This window comes from Glycine max, chromosome 8, assembly GCF_000004515.6.
Source record: "Glycine max cultivar Williams 82 chromosome 8, Glycine_max_v4.0, whole genome shotgun sequence".
NCBI lineage: Eukaryota > Viridiplantae > Streptophyta > Magnoliopsida > Fabales > Fabaceae > Glycine > Glycine max.
In genome coordinates, this window is record NC_038244.2 from 40,727,642 (window position 1) to 40,749,793 (window position 22,152).

Sequence of the window (22,152 nt, forward strand, 5' to 3'; positions counted from 1 at the left end):
AATCATACTTATTTAGCATTAAATACAATTGTCATCAAATAATAAATGTATTGTCTAATTTTTTTATACAGCAAATTATACCTTCTGCTGGGTGAACAATTCTTACTGGTTGAATCATGTCGGTGACTTCATCGTCCGTATCAGATATATCGTCAACACTCTCATCTTCGTCTAAAGACTCTTCAACGTATGAGTTAGACACAAGATAATCATCATCATCATCTTCGTCAAGATGTAAATTGCTCATATTTGTTGGCGGTTGTGTCTCATCATTAGATAAATAATTTCCATATGATGTAAGCGAATTTGCAGAATGAAACATTGAACCACCAGCCACATCCTTTTCTATGTACAATTCCAGAACTGACATTTGTTCTTGTTGTTTAAAACTTTCCAACATCGTTTCAACGTCTTCGTCATCACAAATTTGCAAGGCAATATATTTTCCTGACACTAAAAATCTACAACTGATAGCAAAAATAATTTCATTATTTTATAACTTTACCTTATCTCCAATTTTTTTCTTCAAAGCATTGAAACTAATTCCACGTTTAATCTGAATCGCTTTTTTTACTGCCTTCAAATATTATACCATCATTATCTTCATATACCCTTCCATTGAAATACAACACTGTTATAACTGAATTCATCGTGTACCTACAAAAACAATATTTTAAAACTTTAAATAATAAAATGGTTATCACAAAAAGTCCTTACTGGAACTTCACAATAAAACTTAATTTTAAAAAAAAATTAACTTCAAATAAATTTCACATTAACACACTTTAAAAACATTAACGATTTCAACATAGTAATTGTAAACTAATCAACATGTAATCAAAATTATTAACTTTAAATAAATTTCATATCAACACACTTAAATAACACGAACAATTTTAAAAAACTTTAAATCCAAAATAATAAAATGTAATCACAAAATGTCCCTTTATTGGAACTTCACATTCAAATTTTCTTTTAAAAAAAATTAATTAACTTCAAATAAATTTCATAGCAGACACTTAAAAAAAATGAACAATTTCAAGATAGTAATTTTAAAGACAAAATAATTCATGAACGAAATGAAGATACGTAATTACAAAATTAGTACAAATATAGTAAAAGAAATATGATACGAGAAAAAACAAAGCATCAAATAACACTTTAAAATGAAGATACGTAATTACAAAATTAGTACAAATATAGTAAAAGAAATATGATACGAGAAAAAACAAAGCATCAAATAACACTTTCAAGTTGAACGCTTATAAATTTTTAACACACCAACAAACCAACCTAATCTAATTAAAAAATACTACAACTTCATATTAAAAAAAAATTTCGTACTCAAAATACTTACTTTAAATAAATATGATCTACAAATTTTTTTTATTCAAAGTTCAAACATTCATAAATTTTTAACACACTAATAAATCATCAACACCAACCTAATCTAATTAAAAAAATACTACAAATTTCATATTCAAAATATTTTATTTTCACTGAAAATATTATCTTCAAATAAACATTTTTACACAATTTTTTTTTATTTTTGACATTTAAACACACACTAACAACACCATATGCTTTGTGAATGAACACTTTGAAGAAAAAAATATACATGTGATTTAATAATAAGAAATTAAGTATGCAAAATCAAAGTGAATAATATGTTAAGTTAGGCAAATGAAAACTCTAACAATATTTTGTCAGACAATATTTTTTCAGAGGGACTAAAACAATATTTTTTTTAAGGAAAAAGATAGGCAAACACCCAAGTAGAGTAATACTCCCATTAGACACCTGCTTAGTTGGCTTTAAATATATTATTTTATATTTCAACTATTAATTAATAAGAGAAATAAAAAAACAAGATAAATTTGAAAATTAAAAAAGGAATGAAAATAGGGACAGGAAAATTAGTCTTGTATACAACAATTGAAGATGAGGGAGTTGTTCCTTCTACACATTGCTCGCACCCACCGGACCATGCAAGGGAGTAGGCCTAGTCACACTGCTTCTCCTTCTCTCTCGTTAGTCATCGACGTTGGAAGAAGTTTGTGTAGTTGCTCTGTTTCTCCTTTTCACCCACCAAAGGTGATTTAGTGGTCAACATCGGTGGTGTCTCTCTCATTTCATTCTCAAACAAAAATACCACCAGAGATGCTTTCAACGTGTGTTCTTATCTTTTTCTTAACCAACTGAGCGACCCTTAATCAAAGGTGAATATTACAAAAGATTATGTTGCAACTTTCTCATGAAAGTTGCTTGCTTTCTCTTTTTTTATATTTAATTGTTTCTCAGTACCTTTTTCCCTTTTTCCCTTCACAACAAATCATATATTTGGTTTATAACCAAAGATGGATCCATAAACTAAGATACAGTTTGGGTTTTGTTTTGCTTTGCTTTGGTTTTCATGTTTTTGTTCTAATTTTAAGTTACTTTGGTCCATTCCTCTGTTTTGTGGTCTAGAGTTTGATTGTTTTCCATTTAAGTGAAGGGTTTCCATAAATTTTCAATTTTTAGTGGGGATTATGTGAAATCTAGTAATGGGTAATTTGGATTTGTCTATGTAGCAAGAAATTTATGTCAACTTATTGCGGCATGTATCATGACTTTTTAACTTTGTTTTGTGATGTAATTGACTCCCTTAGACTATGTTATTGTTGTTGGGAATTGAAAAATGTGATTTACATGTAACTCTTAACGATGAGATTTTTTTACTACATATAGTTATCTTCTTTATGTATGTTGAGTTTAGAAAGTTATAGATGCTTGATTTAGAAGGAATTTTAATTATGTTCCTGGTTGTAGTGCTTTTGCTTGAATTGAACATCCCTTTCTCTATGGGATCTCTTTCCTGCATTTGATTTTCCTTGTAAGCACCATTGCTGATATTTTATGCGTCATTCATTGTGCATATTGTTCCGTCAGTTTTTCATTCCTTCATCTAGTTAGGAACTATACAAGTGTACAAATTTGCACCCTTTATTTTTTGTTTGAAGATATAAATGGGATATATGCAAGCCACTTAAAGAGCCTCAGATCGAGATTGTGATGTGGTGATAGTTTGAGGTTGAGTTCTTGTTCGCATCCCTACCCGTTTCTTTCTAACTTTCCTTGATTGCAATATCTGCCTTTGTTTATGAAATGAAATTGTTAACATTTTGTCAAAAACAAGCAATAAGTTGTGAAGTAGCTATAAATAATTATTTATGCTTTATATTTTTTTTAGAACAATTATTAGTATGAAATCAAGTTGTAGTTTGTGTGTGTGTGTGTGTGTGTGTGTGTGTGTGTGTGTGTGTGTGTGTGTGTGTGTGTGTGTGTGTGTCGTGAAATTTGAGCACCTCATTTGCAAGCTAATTCCTAGAATTCTCACCGTTGGGAATTCCAAAAACATGTCGGGGATAAGAGAAATACCCTTCGCACCGTAGCTTTCTCTTTTCCCGCAGAAATCCAAAAAGGTCTTAGTAAAACTACGATCCCAGTTTCATTAACCGTTGGATTTTCACGAAATGTTATATGTTGTTCAAAATTCAATTACGCACACCTTCACTGTTGGGATTTATGAGATAATAATCATGGAAGGAGAAAAAGGAATCACATGAAGATAGTACAAATGGAGGCTTTAATCCCTTCTCCGTCTCTCTGATGTTTGGAAATTTTATCGGAGCAGTCGGAGGAAAAACTGGAGGAATCTCAGGAAACCGCTAGAGATGCCACTATCGTTGTCGGAAGACACGTGAGTCCGCTTAGAAGTAAGGGATGAGTTATTCACAATTGGGGTTAGTGAGAACATGTGTAGGAATCCTTAGAGGATTAAATTGGGATTTTATTTTGGGATGTTTATTAAATTGCAATTTTTCCTCTATGATTATAAATAAAATATTGATGTTCTAATGAGAATTGTTTGATAAATTGTGCTCTTGATATTTGTATATTTTGACCTATGATTTTGATATAATTGTGTAATATTATTTGAGGGGTTTTAGTTCCTAGGTTGTGATAGTCTTTTGTATAAATTGTTATATTGAGGATATGAAATGATGATTCAAATTGTGAGTATGTGGTGAATTGAACATGTGATGAATGATGGAATACATGTATATTGAGATGTGTATAATGTCGTGAGCTATGAATTGTGCAATCACACAACTATAAGACCCTTTAAGGGCGACGAGTTTTACGCAACGAGTATTGTGATATGATCCACTGTGGAAACCCGACGAGTTTAATCACAAGCATGACGAGTTAAAATGATTTTGAAAATAATTGAGTAGTTGTGTGGATTGTATAGTTCATAGGTAAAGTGTGTATGATTCATGGGGTGTGATAACATGTTATTTTGAGATTATAACATTGTGATTGAAATCGAGTGTATGTGATAAATTGAGTATGCACATGATTGAGATGTTGTGTGTATTGAGTTGTAAACTATAGATTGTACAATCACACGACTATAAGACCCTTTAAGGGTGACGAGTTAATGCTAAGTCCCTTTAAAGGTGACGAGTTAATGCTAAGTCCCTTTAAGGGCGATGAGTTAATGCTAAGACCCTTTAAGGGCGACGAGTTAATGTTAAGACCCTTAAAGGGCGACGAGTTAAAAATATTTGAGAACAATTGAGGAGTCGTGTGTTTTGTACAGTTCATAGATAGAGTCTGCATGCTAAAATGTTTTCTGGGCTGGACCTAAATCAGGAGGGAGAGGCCCTGACGGACTCTTCGGAGTGTAGGCCTTGGGGGTCACCCGGTTTGAGTGCTCCTTTAAGCCTATGTTGATCCCATGTGGTTGGAGCATTCTCGCAAAACACTATGACCTTGACTGGTCTCCCTACGATATTACCTAGTGAGAGTGACTTGACTTGGTAGTGTGTGGTTTGTCTTATCATGTACTCTTAGGAGCCCGACGAGGTTTTTCACTAACATGGTACCACATTGCATATAGGCTTGAGTCTTAGCATAACTGTTACATATGTTTGCTAATTGTTTATTATGAAATTGATGTGTTATTATGTCTTGATCGGAGTGTGTGATTTTTGTGTATTGTCATTGATGATTGAAAGGTATGATTGATGATTAAAAAGTGAAATTTGAATGACAAAGTGGTGAATTAATGTGAGCTATGCTAAGTAAATTGTATTTGGCTACTATATGTTGTCTTGTTTCTCTTCATTAGTTAGGAATGTGATAACTCACTCCTTGTGTGTTATTTGTGTTTGGATCCTGTGATGATCTTGAACTTTGTGTTCGGGGGAGCAGATGACTAGGTAAATTGTTGAAGAAACCTTGTGCTGAAAGACGTTGGGACACAATGCTCTGATAGGATGTGACATTGGGGCATAAGTTTATATTAATTGCATGATGTTAGTCTATTTCATTTTACCTCACTGATTTAATAAAACATTTTGTAAATCTTGACGACCTTGTTTCGAGCCGAATATATTTTTAATAAGTTTTATTTGGTAATTGTGAACATTTTGTTTACCAATATATTTTTATATATTTTATTTATTTATATATATATATATATCGGGGTAGAGTGTGTCACACGAATATTATAGGGTCTTATTATCTACAAGAACATGATCCTCAATTAATTCATATGGATCTTAAATGTAATAATATAATGGCTATCTTGGACAAGTAAAAATTGGTGATTTTTATTTTATTTCTTATTCCCTGTCAATTTAGAACACTTATGTGGTATCCTATGTCTTCTTTAGTTGCTAGAATAAAAATCGTAAGCTTCAATAGAACCATAGAATTTCATGTGTAAACAAGTCATTAGTATTTTTATGTGCTTTTATGATGTTATGCAGTATTCTATGATTTATTCTTGGTAGGAAAACACTAAAATGTGATGGATAAAAATGGTTAACTACATGTCAAAATATTCTTAATAAATTTAAGTCATTCAAATTATGATAGACTTAGCCACCTAATTCATAGAATGAATACAATTTTTCAACAATGTGCTTAAATTTAAAACAATACTAAGAGTTAACATGTGGATTATACACTTATCAAATCATTTAGGATCATTATTTTTTGTACTTTTTAATGAAAGTTTAAATGTAAAATGAAATCCAATCCAATGTAACAACTTAAGTTATTAATGTAATCTTAACTTTGCACATAACCAGTAAATGTCGTTATACCCGTGTGGTAGAGGTTGAATTATTCTTAGAATACATGACACACGCTTTCCTCATATAAGTTCAATCCTTCATGCATCAGACAAACAAATCCTTGTTCACGTTCAATAGAAAGGATTAATCGTTTTTTACTATAGACTTATCCACCTTATTTATAGCACGGATACAAATTTTCATCATATGGTGTGCCTTAAATGTAAAACAATTATAAGAGTTACCAAGTATATTATACACTTATCAAGTCATTTAGGATAACAATTTTTTGTAGTTTCTAGTGAAACTTTGGCTATAAAACAAAATTCAATCGAATGTAACCACTTGAGTTACTAAATTAACATTAACTTTGCACATAACTAACTAGTGAAAGTTTGGATGAAAAACAAAACAAAATCAAATGTAACCACTTAAGTTACTAAACCAATCTTAACTTTCAGCATAAATAACTAGTGAATGTTTGGATGTAAACCAAACAGTCGAATGTAAGCACTTAAGTTACTAAAGTAATCTTAATTTTTGGAATAACTAATAAGTGAAAGTTTGGATGTAAAACAAAATCCAATTGAATGTAACCACTTGAGTTACCAAAGTAACATTAACATTGAGCATAACTAACCACTGAAAGTTTGGATGTAAAACGAAATTAAAAAAGTGATATTAACTTTTGACATAACTAACCAATGAAAGTTTGGATGTAAAACGAAAGTCAATTGAATATAACCATTTAAGTTACTAAAGTAACCTTAACTTTTGGAATAACTAATAGTAAGATTTAACATATGCATTATACACTTATCAAATCATTTAGGATCAACATGTTTTGTAGTTTATAATGAAAGTTTTGCTTTAAAATGAAATCCAATTGAATGTAACCACTTAAGTTACTAATGTAACCTTAACTTTGCACATACCTAACCAATAAATATAACTTATATTATTCCTTTAGTATAGGTAGAATTAATCCCTTAGAGACATGACAAAGATTTATTTTGATGACAGTTATTTTGATGTTACTCTAATTTACCCATTCTATGCACACGACTATTCTCAAAATAACATTTAATTAATAAAAAATATATAATATAACACATTATTAAAGAATTTATTCTAAAATAAATAATGCTCATTATTTGTATCTTCAAAATAACATTCAATTAACTCAAAATAACATTTTAATCGAGATTCTTAATTCTATCATCAATCTCATCATCTTGAGACAGTAGGTCTTCATCTTTAGCAACTAATTTAATAGTATTAATTGATATACCAATCTGATGTTCACCATCAGCAATCTTCATTTCCCAAGTTTCATGTACAGGACATAAGTTTGCTTTAAGATTTGCAACCATGCTTTCAAGCTTTTCAACCCAGCTTATTTGAGCAAGAACCTTTCTTTCTTGAAATTAAAGATAAGCAAGAATATCAAGTTGAAGACCATCTTCACAGAGTCATACCAAACATCACCACTTCATATCATTCTAATTAAAAAACATAAAAAATGGGTGATAGCCTTCATATAACAATAATTGTACCTTTGATCTTTGCCTTATTACTGTTATGATTCATTCTTTTATTAGCAGTGAAAGTGTTAAATTCTTTCATCAACATTGAAGGTGTCCCATATGTAAATTTGATTTTTGGAAGCTTCACCAATATTAGCCTTCACTTTCAGAAGCTACATATAATTGCAATTTAATATAAAAAAATTCAAAAGGCCATAAGTTTATAAGCACTAATAGGTAAAAAGAACACATTGCTAGAATATATCATTGACTAGCATTTTTATTTACTATGTTAATATATCATCGCCCAATATTTTGATTTGTTATTTCTCCTCTTTGTTGGCCACCAATTACATTAATTCAATTAGATTTGACTAGCCTAAATATTTGTTTTCTTCAAAAGCCAAAACCACAAACAAACTTAAACAAGCTAGAATACAACGGAATTAAAAAATGAAATAGATGCAGCTAAAATTCAATATTGTACTAATAAACAGTACTAAATAAAAATTGCAAGTTAACAAAATAATATCATGACATCAGTAACCATTCTTAATAAGAGAATTTACCATGATATACACTTCAAATGCATTAGCAATAGATAGTCCAGTGGACCGCTAGGATTAATAGAGTTAACAACTTTCAAATATTGTGAAACATCTATTTATAATATATAAAAGCTGAGCTATTCCATATTACGTTGCCACATCAACAAAAATGATAAATTAAGTATGCTTAGTAGTGCCTATGCTTTTGGGCCTTCATCCTTCTCCACTTGAGCCTTATTAAGTATGCCTGCTACCATATGTTGGAGGGTATCCACTGACTGTTTGGTCCTACTCCTGGTCATAGGTCCCTATATTTGGGAAGTTTTAGGATTCTCATCATTCCTTCCTTCTCGGAAAGCATTTTCCCTCAAATGTTCAGAATCATCACCTGCAACAAATGGAGTCAAGTTAGCAACATTAAATGAAGAACTTACTCCATACTCACCTGCTCATGCAATCTTTTCATATACTCAACTTTAGCCAGTGCATCCTTATACTTAAAATAAGAAATGTTAGGCAATGGTAACAAATCAAGAGGAGTCAAGGGGTTAAAACCATACACTACTTCGAATGAAGAGTGTTGTGTAGTGCTATGTACAACCCTATCATATTTAAATTCAACATAAGGCATACATTCTTCTTAACTCTTTATATTCTTTTTAATCACGTCTCTAAGAAGAAAAGACAAAGTTCGGTTTACTACCTCAATTTAGCCATCGGTTTGAGGATGACATGTGGTGGAAAAGAGAAGCTTTGTTCCAACTTTACCCCATAGTGTTCTCCAAAAGTGACTAAGGAACTCGATGTCTCGATCTGAAATGATGCTTCTTGGTAGTTCGTGGAGACGCACTACTTCCTTAAAAAATAAATCAGCAACATCAGTCTCTTGGGGATTTCTTTTGTAAGCTGGCCTGTTAGGCAATGAAGCTCCTGGAAGGAGGTCAATTTGATGTTCTATGCCTCTTGAAGGTGGCAGTCCATGAGAAATCTCCTTGGGAAAGACATCTTTAAATTCATGCAATGAGGGTTCAACACTAGGAGAAACAAAAATAGTTAACTCATTAGAAATATCAGTAGAAATTTTAATGTCTTTGCAATGCAGTAGATAGAGTAACTCACGATCAAGTAACACTTTCCTCACTTCACTCGCCTTTGCTAAATAATTAAATTTTCTCTCATGTGTATCACTTTTTCTCTCATGTGTATCACTCTTTCTCTCAGGTGTATCACTCTTTCTATCGGGTTTATCACTCTTCTTTTTCCTATTCTTCTTTGGTGCCTCACTCTTTTCTTTCTCTTGTTCTCTCTTTTCTCTTATTCTGATTTGGTCATCACACACTTCTCTAGGGGATAAAGGTTTAAGAATAATTTTCTGGTCATGGTGATGGAAAGAAATCTTATTTCTAAAGACATCATGCACTGCTTTGATGTCCTACTGTTATGGTCTCCCTAACAGTATATGAGTCGCCTCCATTGGAACCACGTCACACAACACTCTATCATTGTATCTTCCAATGGTGAAACACACCTCAACCTACTGAGTCACTTTTACCTCTTCAATTTCACTAAGCCATTGAAGTCTGTATGGCCTAGGATGGGGCTTAGTATCCAAATTCGGTTTGGACACTAACCTGGAACTTGCAACATTGGTACAACTTCCTCCATCAACAATTAAAAAGCAAAGCTTACCATTAATTGTGCATCTGGTGTGGAAAATATTTTCTCTTTGGGTGTCGTCCAGTGGCTGCATCTGACTTCTCAAGAGCCTTCTCACCATTAGCATATCACCCTGCATAACTCCCTTCTCAAGCTTTTCTTTTTCCACCTCTTTTTCTTCACTGATTTCATAGTCACTGGTGATTTCTCCATCTGCCTTCATGATCACGGTCTTCCTGGTTGGACAGTCAGAAGCAATATGTCCTCTGCCTAAGCATTTGAAGCATTTTATGTTTCTGGTACCGGTGTTGGATAATGAGGCAGAATTATGCTTGATTTCAGCACTAGACACTGCTAACTTTCCATGTGGACTTGATGAGTTGTCTCCCTACTTCTTGGATTTGTTGGTCCAATTCTGGTTGAAATTGTTGGATGAGTTCCTTCTTGCTACAATTTTCCTCTTCAGTTGTTGTTCAACTCGAACTACCTTATGTAGTAAATCATCCAATTCCACATACTCCAGTAATTCAACAACATCTTTAATGTCAGGATTTAGGCCACTCAAAAAATAAGTCATTTTGTCCTCAGTTTCCTCTTCAATGTTGGTCATCACTAGTGTTATCTCCATCTCCTTGTAGTACTCCTCCACAGTCAAACCTCCCTACGACAGCCTCTGGAGTTTTTGTCGCATGGTTCTGCTGTAGCTAGTTGGAACATACCTCTTTCTTATAACCCTTCTCATCTCAGTCCATGTATCTATCTCTCGCCCTTCCTCTATCATCCCCTCTCTTTGATTTTTATTCCACCAAACAAGGGCATAGTCTGAAAGATGCTGCTAACTTCACCTTCTACTCTTTAGTATAATCATTGCAAGAGAATACATGCTCAATCTTCATCTCCCATTAAAGGTAGGCATCTGGGTCACTCCTGCCTTTGAAAGAGGGTACATTGAGTTTTACTCTCTCAATTTTGTTCTGCCCCTCCACTCTGCTTTGCTTGGGTCCAACATTGCCCACTCTGTTCCCACCATAATGTCTTCCAGTATTCTGATTCAGTTGGTTCTCTAGACCCTCAATTCGTCCATAGAGCTCTTCATTGTTATGGTTCAGGAATCATTGCATTTGTGTAGTCATTACGTCCAATAACAAACCTTGAGATCCATCCAATTGATGATAATCACCACCACCATCACCAGTTCCTACCATAATTAACAGAGAAGAAAATATGCAGTAATTTTCAACAAAGGTTTCAGTATCTCACCACACTCTACTCACGTGTTTCTCTCTTTGATGGTAGTACACTTATGTTTGATGCTCTCAATATAGGCTTTTGTGTGATGCTTTTTTCACTCTTGCGTTTTACCATTCACTCCCTTTTAAGTTCCTCGATGAATCAAATTAGATGCACAAGGTAATATAATAGGAAAAATAGTTTAATTATCACAAACTCAGTAACAGAATTGGATAACAAATTGGATAACACATTTGGATAACTAATTGGATAATAGATTTGATAACAAATTTGATAATAGATTGGATAATAGATTGGATAACAAATTTGATAACAGATTTGGATAACATATTCGATAATAGATATGATAACAGATTTGGAGAACAAATAGAAGAAACAAAGAAACTACTTAATCACAGAGAAAAGAGAACATAATTAACGAAGATGACATGTAAACTTCAAATGGTCATAACTTCTGCTACGGTTGTCTGTTTGAGGCTCAATATATGTCAAAACGCTCAGAATTCAGAGGAGAATCCTTAAGGAAGGGGATTTGGTCTACGATTTTTGCCAAAGATGCCTCTAACTGCCTCAAATCCGCGTTCAAAGATCAAACACCCACTTTCTTTCTTTCTTTCTTTTTTCAAACTTTCTGCAACTTTTTTTTTTATAATGTCTTCTTTTCAAATTCATCTAGGATAATTTAGGCAATTCATTCAATAGGAAATTAGGCAATTTGTTCAACTGGAAAATAGGAAAATAGATTCAAGAGCCTACTAAACCCTAAACCCCTAAATTCTTCCCGTAAGCCAAATTGTCCCCAAACAGAATTTGTAACAAAATTTGAAATAGAATTCAAATAGAATTTTTTTTACACAGAATCTGAAAGCAAGAAGAACAAGAACAAGAGCAAGAACGAGAACAAGAACGCAACAAGACACAAACAAGAACACAAATAACAGAACAAGAACATAATATGAACCTAAGATAAATTATAAAGAAAAAGAATTGGATAGGATAGAACCTGTATCAAGAGCCAAAGCTCTGATACCAAATGATGTGATCCTTACTAGGAGTGGATCGTTTGATACAGGTTACAGAGTTTTGAATGACGCCACTTCCAGAGAGGGAAGACAAGTCATGGTAGACGTCACAAGGATTACCTTGACAAGTCCGAGATTAGTTTAGCGAGGAACCCAAAGAAAAGTTCTCACAAATTTTTAATCAAATGCCAAAGTCCTTCTATTGAAAACGAAATCCATACATATAGTGTATCTGAATGAAAAAATAGAAATAGACATGGGTCTTCAAATTAGTTTGGGCTAAAAAATTACAACGAAAAAATTATAAATAAAAAATAGAACATATTTGGCATGGGCCTTCAAATTAGCCTAGGCCTTTAGCAACAATTAATATGCTTAGTTGGAGGGTATCTACTAACTGTTTGGTCCTACTCCTAGTCATAGGTCCCTGTATTTGGGCAGTTTTAGGATTTTCATCAAATACAAAAACTCTATTTAAATGAATAATTTTCAGAGTTTTATTTGCATAATTTTATATGTTTTAACATTATGATTGATTATTTTCCTTTCATTATATATATTTCACATTATGTGTTTTAACATTATGTGCTTTATTATGTCAATTTCACTTTATTCTTATATTACTCTTATAATATTTATGCATAAACTTACTTTTACCTTCTCGTTACTCAACTTTAGTTGAGTAGTCATACTCCAATTTTGAAATATTTTCTTATAAATATATGAATAAATATAAATTATCTTAATTTATACATAATTTTTTTTAACTCCTTTAACCGTCAATGATATAAAATATCATTAATATTTATAATTTTAATTTTTATTTATCAAACAAATTATTTATTTAAAATTTTTTTAATTATTTATAAACCTGTGCATCGCACGAGTCTATGTCTAGTTAAGAATTATGTCCATAACCTTCATGTTAACGATATATGGCGCATCATGTGACATAATTAAGACAATAAAGATAAAATTATGCATTATAATAATCACAGACCGTATACAAATTGTTAATCATGTACAAAACAATCTTAACCATTCTGGTTAACATAGTTAACCGAATGACAGTACTAGTCTACAAAATAATATCATAACAACAATAATCATTCATAATAAGAGAATGGGCCATGTTATATACTTCAAACATATTAGCCATATATACTATAGTTAAGCATTGAGATTAATTCCAGATAACAACTTTTAAATATTGTGAAACATTAAGCATTATGCTCATAACCTTCATATTAATGCTATAGGGTGCATGTATGACTTAAAAAGAAGTATAATTATATTTAGGAACTTGTTTGTCATACCAAAACAGAAATAACACAAACACATGAAGTAAAATTTGCAATTTCAACATGCATGGAATGAACCTAAACTATTTTTGGATTCTACAAAATAATAATTCTCAAATCCTAACTCAAGCATGGCAAAGACATTGATGGGGAATCACACTCAAACATATGGCTAAACTTTTGGATTCCTTCTCAATACAATATTATTGTTAGCTGGTTAACATTGTTGGTGAAAATGGTTAAATTTTTTTACTAATTGGTTAATATGTTTATTTGATATGCGACCTTATACCATTTGAAAGAACAAATCTTATGAGAATCAAAAGGAACAACCCACAATGGCTAAAGTTCTCATATGAAATCATAACACAAATTCATATGACAAACCCTATATCAAATTAGAGAAGAAATGCAAATATGAGAGATAGACAAACCTAACCTGAGAGAGATGAACCTTAACCAACGATAGACACAAATTAAATGTGTGAGAATCGCAACTCCCATGCTATAGAGAAACATATCAATGTGCGTGTGTGACTGAGATGAACTTCAATACAAACGTCCATGCAAGAGAGGGAGTCACTTACTAGCTATGCCATCGAGGACATTCAATGGTGATGAATGAAAACCTCCGACAACGATGGTGATGTCAGAGAACATCGACGATGGCTTCGGAGAAACATGAAAGATAATGTTGTTTTAATGTTTTAATATGTGAGAAATGGTATTTCTAATTTTTTTAAAAAAAAAACATTTTTTTTAATTTTTAAAAATGAATTGATTGATTAAAAAATGCTACATAGACAAGTGGCTCATGGGTGCACATTAATGTACAGTGATTCGTTTATCATACTTTTTTTTTTTTAAGATAAACTTTTAAATTTAAGAGACTAAAAATAAATTATTTCAAATTTAAAGGATTAGAAACATATTTAACCTTTATAATTTCATGCTAATAATTATTTTTCTTTCATAAACATAAATGAAATCAAAGGAAAAATGAAAGAAATACTTTTTTTAAAATGATACGGTCTAACTTGATGGATAAGAAGCAAATAACAAAAATAAACTTAACGTCAGGTCTAATTAAAAAAATTACAAAAAATTAAAATTGCAGATTATTATCACTTATATGTTGTACAACTTACTCATTTTTATTTATTATGGGACTTAACTCACACTTACACTCCAACAAATTATTTTGATTATTTGGTGTAGTCATTAACCTTTTCCAAACCAATGTGAAACTAATCAAAATGAAAATTAATAAAAATTGACTTAGAAATAAATTATCATCGATTTTTTTAACAAAAACAATTTGTCAGATATGTTGAGATTTATTTTTTAAGACCGCTAATATTCTTGGTAGAAAATCTTTGAAGAGTTAACTGAAGACAATTTTGAACGAGTTAGATAATTGTTCAGGCAGTGCAATAATGAAATCTAGCCTTCGATTACTCCCTGTAAAATGGAATAATTTTGCGTTGATATCATACCTGTTTTCATAGGAATTGTAAAGCTCGGCAGAGGGAATAATCTCTTTTTTTTTTTTTCTGTCTTCTTCTCTGCTACCAGGTAAAAGACCAAGTTGGTTGGAACTTCTACACAAATTGACAATTGGGCAACAAATTAAGCACTCTTTATTGACGACATTTACTAGGCCTTTTCATTTAACAACTTTCATTATTGACAAATTTTGTTCTGCACATTATATATAACACTGACAACAGAATCACTTATACATATCCCAAAAAACAAAAGCTGCAATAAAGACATTTTTAACTCGTTTTTCAGTACATGCCAAACCCATTTGTCCTATTTCTTTCTGAAAAATGTTTTGATTCGCCGGAAGTTATAATGTCATTGTATTCTCTAGATTTGTCATTTCTTAGGATGAGTTAATGCAAGCTCTTTTATTTACTTTTGGGATGAATTACATTAATGTAAGGTTTATATAGGGATCTTGTAATGTATATATGGCTCAAACATCCTTTTCAAATTTTTAGGTCTATTTTTTCTTTTCCTTAAAAATTTAAGTTTCTTTAATGAGATAACATTTGACCTAGTGGTGGCAAAACAAGCTGAGCTTTAACAAGCCGATCCATAAAAGTCTGGATTCAATTTGGACCTCTAAAACATAGTCCAAGCCCTATAAAAACCTGATTTTCCGAGCTTTTGGCGGGTTTTGTAAGTTAAGCTTGCATTGGGTCATGATCGGATTTAGCAAAAATTGCTCACGTTTAATTCGGATTCAAAATTTTAAGTTGAAGTCCTACATTTTAGTTTGGGCCAACCAACCTAGCTAGCTAAACCCATTTTGCCACCTCTTATTTGACCAAACTATTTTAGACGTGGTAACAAATAGTAAGTCGGCATGGCAATGTATGATTTATTACCTCATGATTTATATATAAATAGATAAACTAAAATGGTTACGTTTTATGTGAATGTTTTTTCTTATTTTTCAATAGAATCTTCTCCATCTGAGTATCCTCAGCATAGTCTCGTTTGGTGTCAATTCTTTAACACAAGTGAACATAACGAATATAATAAACTCTTGTAGACTTTGATAAAATCAATGTATTGTTTTGGGATTGTTATCAACTAATTAGACATCGTCTTACATTGAACCAGATAATTTTGTTTATACCTCAATAAGAGTAAGCTCATTGCTAGCTAGCTACATGTTATTGGTTTCGTGGGTTGTGAGCAAATTAAATTTGTTTTATGGTAATGTTATCATCGACAATTTTTGTCTTTGTTCCAAAATCCATTTTAAACAACAAAATGACAAGTTAAGCATGAAACAAGTTTCTTTTGTAGTATATATAGATAAGTCACAGGTTTAACCATTCCAGGTAAATTACATTGTTGTCTGCTGAAATAAAAAACAGAAGAGTGAAATGGAGCTTGCACCTGTGAAGTCTGAACTAAGTCCAAGGAGCCATAGGTTGCTCATGATAGATGGTAGTGAGGTTATTGGCACTAAGTGTGTCAAAAGGCGGCGAAGAGATTCATCTACGGCCGTGTTAGGTGGCAATGGACAACAAGGTGAACAGTTAGAAGAACAGAAGCAACTTGGTGGCCAATCAACTGCCACCACTGTGAAGAGAAGCTCAAGGTTCAGGGGTGTTAGCAGGCATGTCATCCTCATAAACATAACAACATCTTAGGCCTTATTTGTTTACTGTTTTTAAAAAACAGTTTTTTTGTTTTCTAAAATTTATTTCTCTCTTAAGCACATTTGAAAGTCTTTGTCTGGTGAGCATATTTCTGTTTCCTAAAAGTTTGTCCCAAGAGTAGTTGAGCAAAACATTTGAAAAAAAAAAAACAGAAGAGGATGAGAAAACATTTCTCAACTATTTTCTATTTTTTGGTCTTTAAAATACTTGTTTTGAAAACAGTTTTCAAAACTTAGTAGATTTTGGGTGAGATATTGATTGTTAAGTAGAGTGGAATTGTTTTAAAAAGTAGTTTTTAAAACAAAAAATCTGAGAAAAAAAGCAAACAAGCTCTTATTCTCAGTTTTTTAATTTTTTTTAATTTTTTTTTTTTTACTTTTTTCAGTGTTTTTAGTGATTGCTTTCTGATTTCAAGCTAACTATATTCTTTCTGTGGAGCAGACACAGGTGGACTGGAAGGTTTGAAGCACATCTATGGGATAAAGGGACCTGGAATCCCACTCAGAAGAAGAAAGGAAAGCAAGGTAGATGTGGAACACTTTGTTAACTTTACTTTCATTTATTTCTTGTTTTTGATTGCTCACACCTTCTCATTGCATTGTGGTTCTGTTTGTGTATGTAACTTTGTTGCTTTGTTGATGTGGAGCAGTATATTTGGGTAAGTTCTTCTTCTATTTGAATCCACCAGTGTTTTATCTGAATTAAATGATAGAGAAATTGAACTTTTGGGGCAAATTTATGCTTTAATCAGGAGCTTATAATGATGAAGAAGCTGCAGCTAGAGCTTATGATTTGGCTGCACTCAAGTACTGGGGAATATCAACTTTCACAAATTTTCCTGTATGTCTATCATATATAAACAGAATAAGTTATATTGTTGAAGAGTATCTCAGTGAGATCCATTTGTGGCATACTGATATTTTTGCAGGTATCTGATTATGAGAAAGAAATTGAGATAATGAAAACTGTAACCAAAGAAGAATATCTTGCTTCATTGAGAAGGTAATCCCATTTTTTTTAATAAATACTGCCATCAAGGCTTTCTGATTTTTTCTTTTCAAGTTTTATATCCTTTTTTGTGTTTTTATTGTAGGAGGAGCAGTGGTTTTTCCAGAGGTGTATCGAAGTATAGAGGAGTAGCAAGGTGAAACATTTTCTAAATTTTGCACTCAAACCTTATCTTTTGTTTTCAAGAAACAAATACACGGTGCTAAGATTTTAAGTCTGAAAACTAAATACAGGCATCATCACAATGGAAGATGGGAAGCAAGGATTGGGAGAGTGTTCGGTAACAAGTACCTCTACCTTGGGACTTACAGTGAGTATTCACACTCCTAACTTAATTCCCTTGTTTCTTATGAAAAACACAACTCAAACAACATTGGTTATTTCACTCTACATACATGTCTAAAATAAGATGAATTTTGGTAAACAAAGGGTCAAAAGATTAGAACTTAGGTAGTAGGCTAACTAGTAAGACTCATTATCCATAACAAGGTAGTTAATAAACGGTTGGCGACCACAATTTTGTTCAGAATGTTAAGGTTTTTGGGCTCTATGTGACCACAATTATGGCTGTATTGGTTGCAATTGTACGTAATTTCTGGTAATATCAAAGATTGTGACAAAACTGCATCCAAGACTGCAATTTAAAACCGTGGTCAATGTCTTCCTCTAAAGGTACACAAGAAGAAGCAGCTCGCGCATATGACATTGCAGCAATTGAATACAGAGGCATAAATGCAGTGACAAACTTTGACTTGAGCACCTACATAAGATGGCTAAGACCGGGAACACATCCTACTGCTTCTCATGATCAAAAGCCTAGCACTGATGCTCAACCTTTTGCAACCTCTAACTCCATGCAAGCAAGAGGGAACATTGAGGTATCCAACTCCAACAAGAATTCATTCCCCTCAGGTAAATTGGACAGTACCAAGAAGCGAGACTTTTCCAAGTACATGAACCCTTTGAGTCCATGCAACAAGCCATCTTCCCCAACAGCATTAGGACTTCTCCTAAAATCCTCAGTGTTTAGAGAACTGATGCAGAGAAATCTGAACTCTTCTAGTGAAGAAGCTGAAGAAGTTGAATTGAAATATCCACATGAGGGCAATGATGGAGTTGGAGGGATTTATGATAATGAAAACACCAATAACTCTTACTTTTGCTCTTCTAATATCAGCAGATTACCTAACTTGGAGTCATCAGAAGAGAGTCCATTGCCTATGTATCATGGAACTGTGCAATCACTATGGAATAGTGCTTTCAACATGTCTAACTGATTGCTTTTGTTATTTTATTTTATTTTTCTGTTAAGAAAACTTGAGAGAAACTCTCTCCCTCCTTAGCATACTAGTGGATGTCAAATAATTGCCAAGATGTGCATATTGTCACTTCGACCTTGACTGTTCATAAATCAACAATGTCAAATAAACATTGCTGTATTGACTTCAATTTTGAAGCAAAATGTGTAAAACTTTTTCTTTAGAAATAAAATATTGTTAACTAATGACTTTAGAGCTATGGTTAAGGAATATTAAACACGTTCTAATAAATAATGACCTCTTTTGAATGATAAACCCCTCACTCCTTTTTAACTATCCTATCTTGATTGAAAAATTGATGTCCTTAGAATAATGTTGGACATTTTAGTGTAATTGATCTCTTTATTATGTTAAAATAAGAGTGCACGCTTGTTTTAATGTAATAACGAGATGTTCGGTTTAGGCAAATTTTGGAAGTTACATGGAAGTTACTAAAACTTTCATCAACGGTTGGAAGTTACATGGAAGTTACTAAAACTTCCATCAACGGCAGTTTTTAAAAAGAAATAACTTCCATCAACCGCCAAAAACCACCTGTTCTTTGATCATAAATAATCATTCTGGTTCAGAAAGCATAACGTGTGACAAAACATACAAGACCAAAACAAAACTCTTGAATTATAATCTTCTGATTTTATCCGATTGAACAATTTTGGTTGAACCCCGAAATTTGATTCAATCTGAAAGTGTTATACACGACTTCAGATTTATCCAGTATTATCTCGATTTTCAAATTAACCAACAAAAGATTGAATCAAATTTTTTGAGATGACGAACGATAGTTCGAAGATGACAAGCAAGTTTGCGAAGTTGGACAAGTTTGAAGGGCAGAATTTCAGAAGATGGCAGAAGAAGATGCACTTTCTCTTGACAATATTGAAAGTGGTGTATCTGCTGAGTACACCGATGTCGGTGTTTATGGAAGACGAAACTTTGGATCAAACAAGGAAGCGTTCGAAATGGGAGAACGACGATTACATTTTTCGTTGACACATTCTGAACGGTATGTCTGACTCTCTCTTTGATATTTATCAAAATGTTGAGTCTGCTAAGGAATTATGGGACTCTCTTGAATCCAAGTATATGGCAGAAGATGCCTCAAGTAACAAATTCTTAGTTAGTAATTTCTTTAATTACAAAATGATTTATTCGAGGCCTGTTATGGAACAATATAATGAACTGCTGCGGATTTTGGGTCAGTTTACTCAACATGATTTGAAAATGGATGAATCCATTGCAGTTTCATCTATAATTGATAAACTGCCTTCTTCTTGGAAAGACTTCAAGCATACCTTGAAACATAAGAAGGAAGAGTTGACTCTGGTTCAACTCGGTAGTCATTTCATGATTGAGGAGTCGTTGAGGGCTCAGGAAATTGACAAAGTCAATGATAAAAATGTAGCAGGTTCCTCTTTCGTTAATATGGTAGAGGAAAGTGGAACAGTTAAGCAAAATTATAATGCTAAAGGTAACAAACGCAAATTTCAAGGAAATAAGAACTAAGGTCCAAACAAACAGACAAAATTGTCATGTTGGAAGTGTGGGAAACCTGGTCATTTAAAGAGGGATTGCTGGGTGTTCAAAGGAAAGAACAACGCTGGTCCAAGTGGGTCTAATGATCCTGAAAAGCAACAAGGTCAGATTGTAGTGAATAATTTTAATTTGAATACGAATTCAAATTATGTATCACTAATATCTGATGCATACTATGTGCAGGATGATGACGTTGCTTGGTGGTTTGATTCGGGAGCAACAAGCCATCTGTGCAAAGATTGTCGTTGGTTCAAGGAATTTAGACCAATCGATGATGGCTCTATTGTGAAGATGGGCAATGTTGCAACTGAACCAATCCTAGGATTAGGTTGTGTGAATTTAGTTTTTACTTCCGGAAAAAGTTTGTATTTGGATAATGTCTTATTTGTACCTAGTATTCTTAAGAACTTATTGTCTGGTATGGTTTTAAATAATTGTGGTTTCAAGCAAGTACTTGAAAGTGACAAGTACATCTTGTCAAGACATGGTTCGTTTGTTGGATTTGGTTATCGTTGTAATGGAATGTTTAAATTAAACATTGATGTTCCTTTTGTTCATGAATCTGTTTGTATGGCCTCGTGTAGTTCTATAACTAATATGACAAAATCAGAAATTTGGCATGCTAGATTAGGACATGTTCATTACAAAAGATTAAAAGATATGTCAAAAATAAGTATGATTACTCCTTTTGATATGAACATTGAAAAATGCAAAACTTGCATGTTGACCAAGATCACTAGGAAACCTTTTAAGGATGTTAAAAGTGAGACTAAAGTCTTAGACCTTATTCATAGTGATTTGTGTGATTTGCATGCTACTCCATCATTAGGTCATAAAAAATATCTTGTTACTTTTATTGATGATGCATCAAGGTATTGTTATGTATATTTATTAAATACAAAAGATGAAGCTCTTGATAAATTTAAAATTTATAAGAAAGAGGTAGAACTTCATCAAAATGGGCTAATCAAAACTCTTCGTACGGATAAGGGAGGTGAGTATTATGATCCGGTTTATTTTCAATCTATTGGAATAATACATCAAACTACCGCTCCCTATACACCACAACAGAATGGTGTAGCCGAAAGGAAGAATAGAACCTTGAAAGAAATGGTGAATTCCATGTTATCCTATTCGGGTTTAAGTGAAGGATTTTGGGGTGAGGCTATGTTGACAGCCTGTTACTTGTTGAACCGAATTCCTAACAAAAGGAATAAGGTTACCCCATATGAACTTTGGCTAAGGCATATAGTCAAGTGTATAATGGGAAGTCTAGACACTTGGGTGTTAGACACAACATGTTTCGGGAGTTAATCATGCATTGTGTGATATCAGTGGAGTTTGTGAGAACTCAGCATAATTTGACCGATCATTTAAGCAAAAGGTTAAGTAGAGATCTCGTGAAAAGGTCGGCTGTGGGATTAGGATTAAAGTCCATCTGAAATCTCTTATGTTAAGATACCCAATTCCCATCTAATATGACATTAGGTGCTGAATTCAATGTGGAAAGCTTAACATGTAGAGATTGGAACACATCATCGAAAGTATCCCAAAAGGTATGTGTTCGGTTCTGCAAGTTAAGGAGGTTGAAATATAACTTCTCAATGGTTTTTTTGAAAAATTGCATTTGCAGGTGCAAGAAAGAAAAGAACTACCTATATAAGCATGAAGTTTA

General features: G+C 32.6%; 1 protein-coding gene across 1 annotated transcript; it reads left to right on the forward strand.

The window, feature by feature from the left end:
- The first annotated feature begins 16,236 nt into the window (after positions 1–16,236).
- LOC100799621 (AP2-like ethylene-responsive transcription factor At1g79700) lies at positions 16,237–19,126 on the forward strand. Its single transcript, XM_003530638.5, has 8 exons — positions 16,237–16,574; positions 17,059–17,141; positions 17,267–17,275; positions 17,369–17,457; positions 17,546–17,619; positions 17,711–17,761; positions 17,859–17,935; positions 18,298–19,126. The coding sequence occupies exons 1-8, from the start codon at positions 16,339–16,341 to the stop codon at positions 18,900–18,902; spliced, it is 1,224 nt and encodes a 407-aa protein (XP_003530686.1). The 5' UTR covers positions 16,237–16,338; the 3' UTR covers positions 18,903–19,126.
- The last annotated feature ends 3,026 nt before the right edge of the window (positions 19,127–22,152 follow it).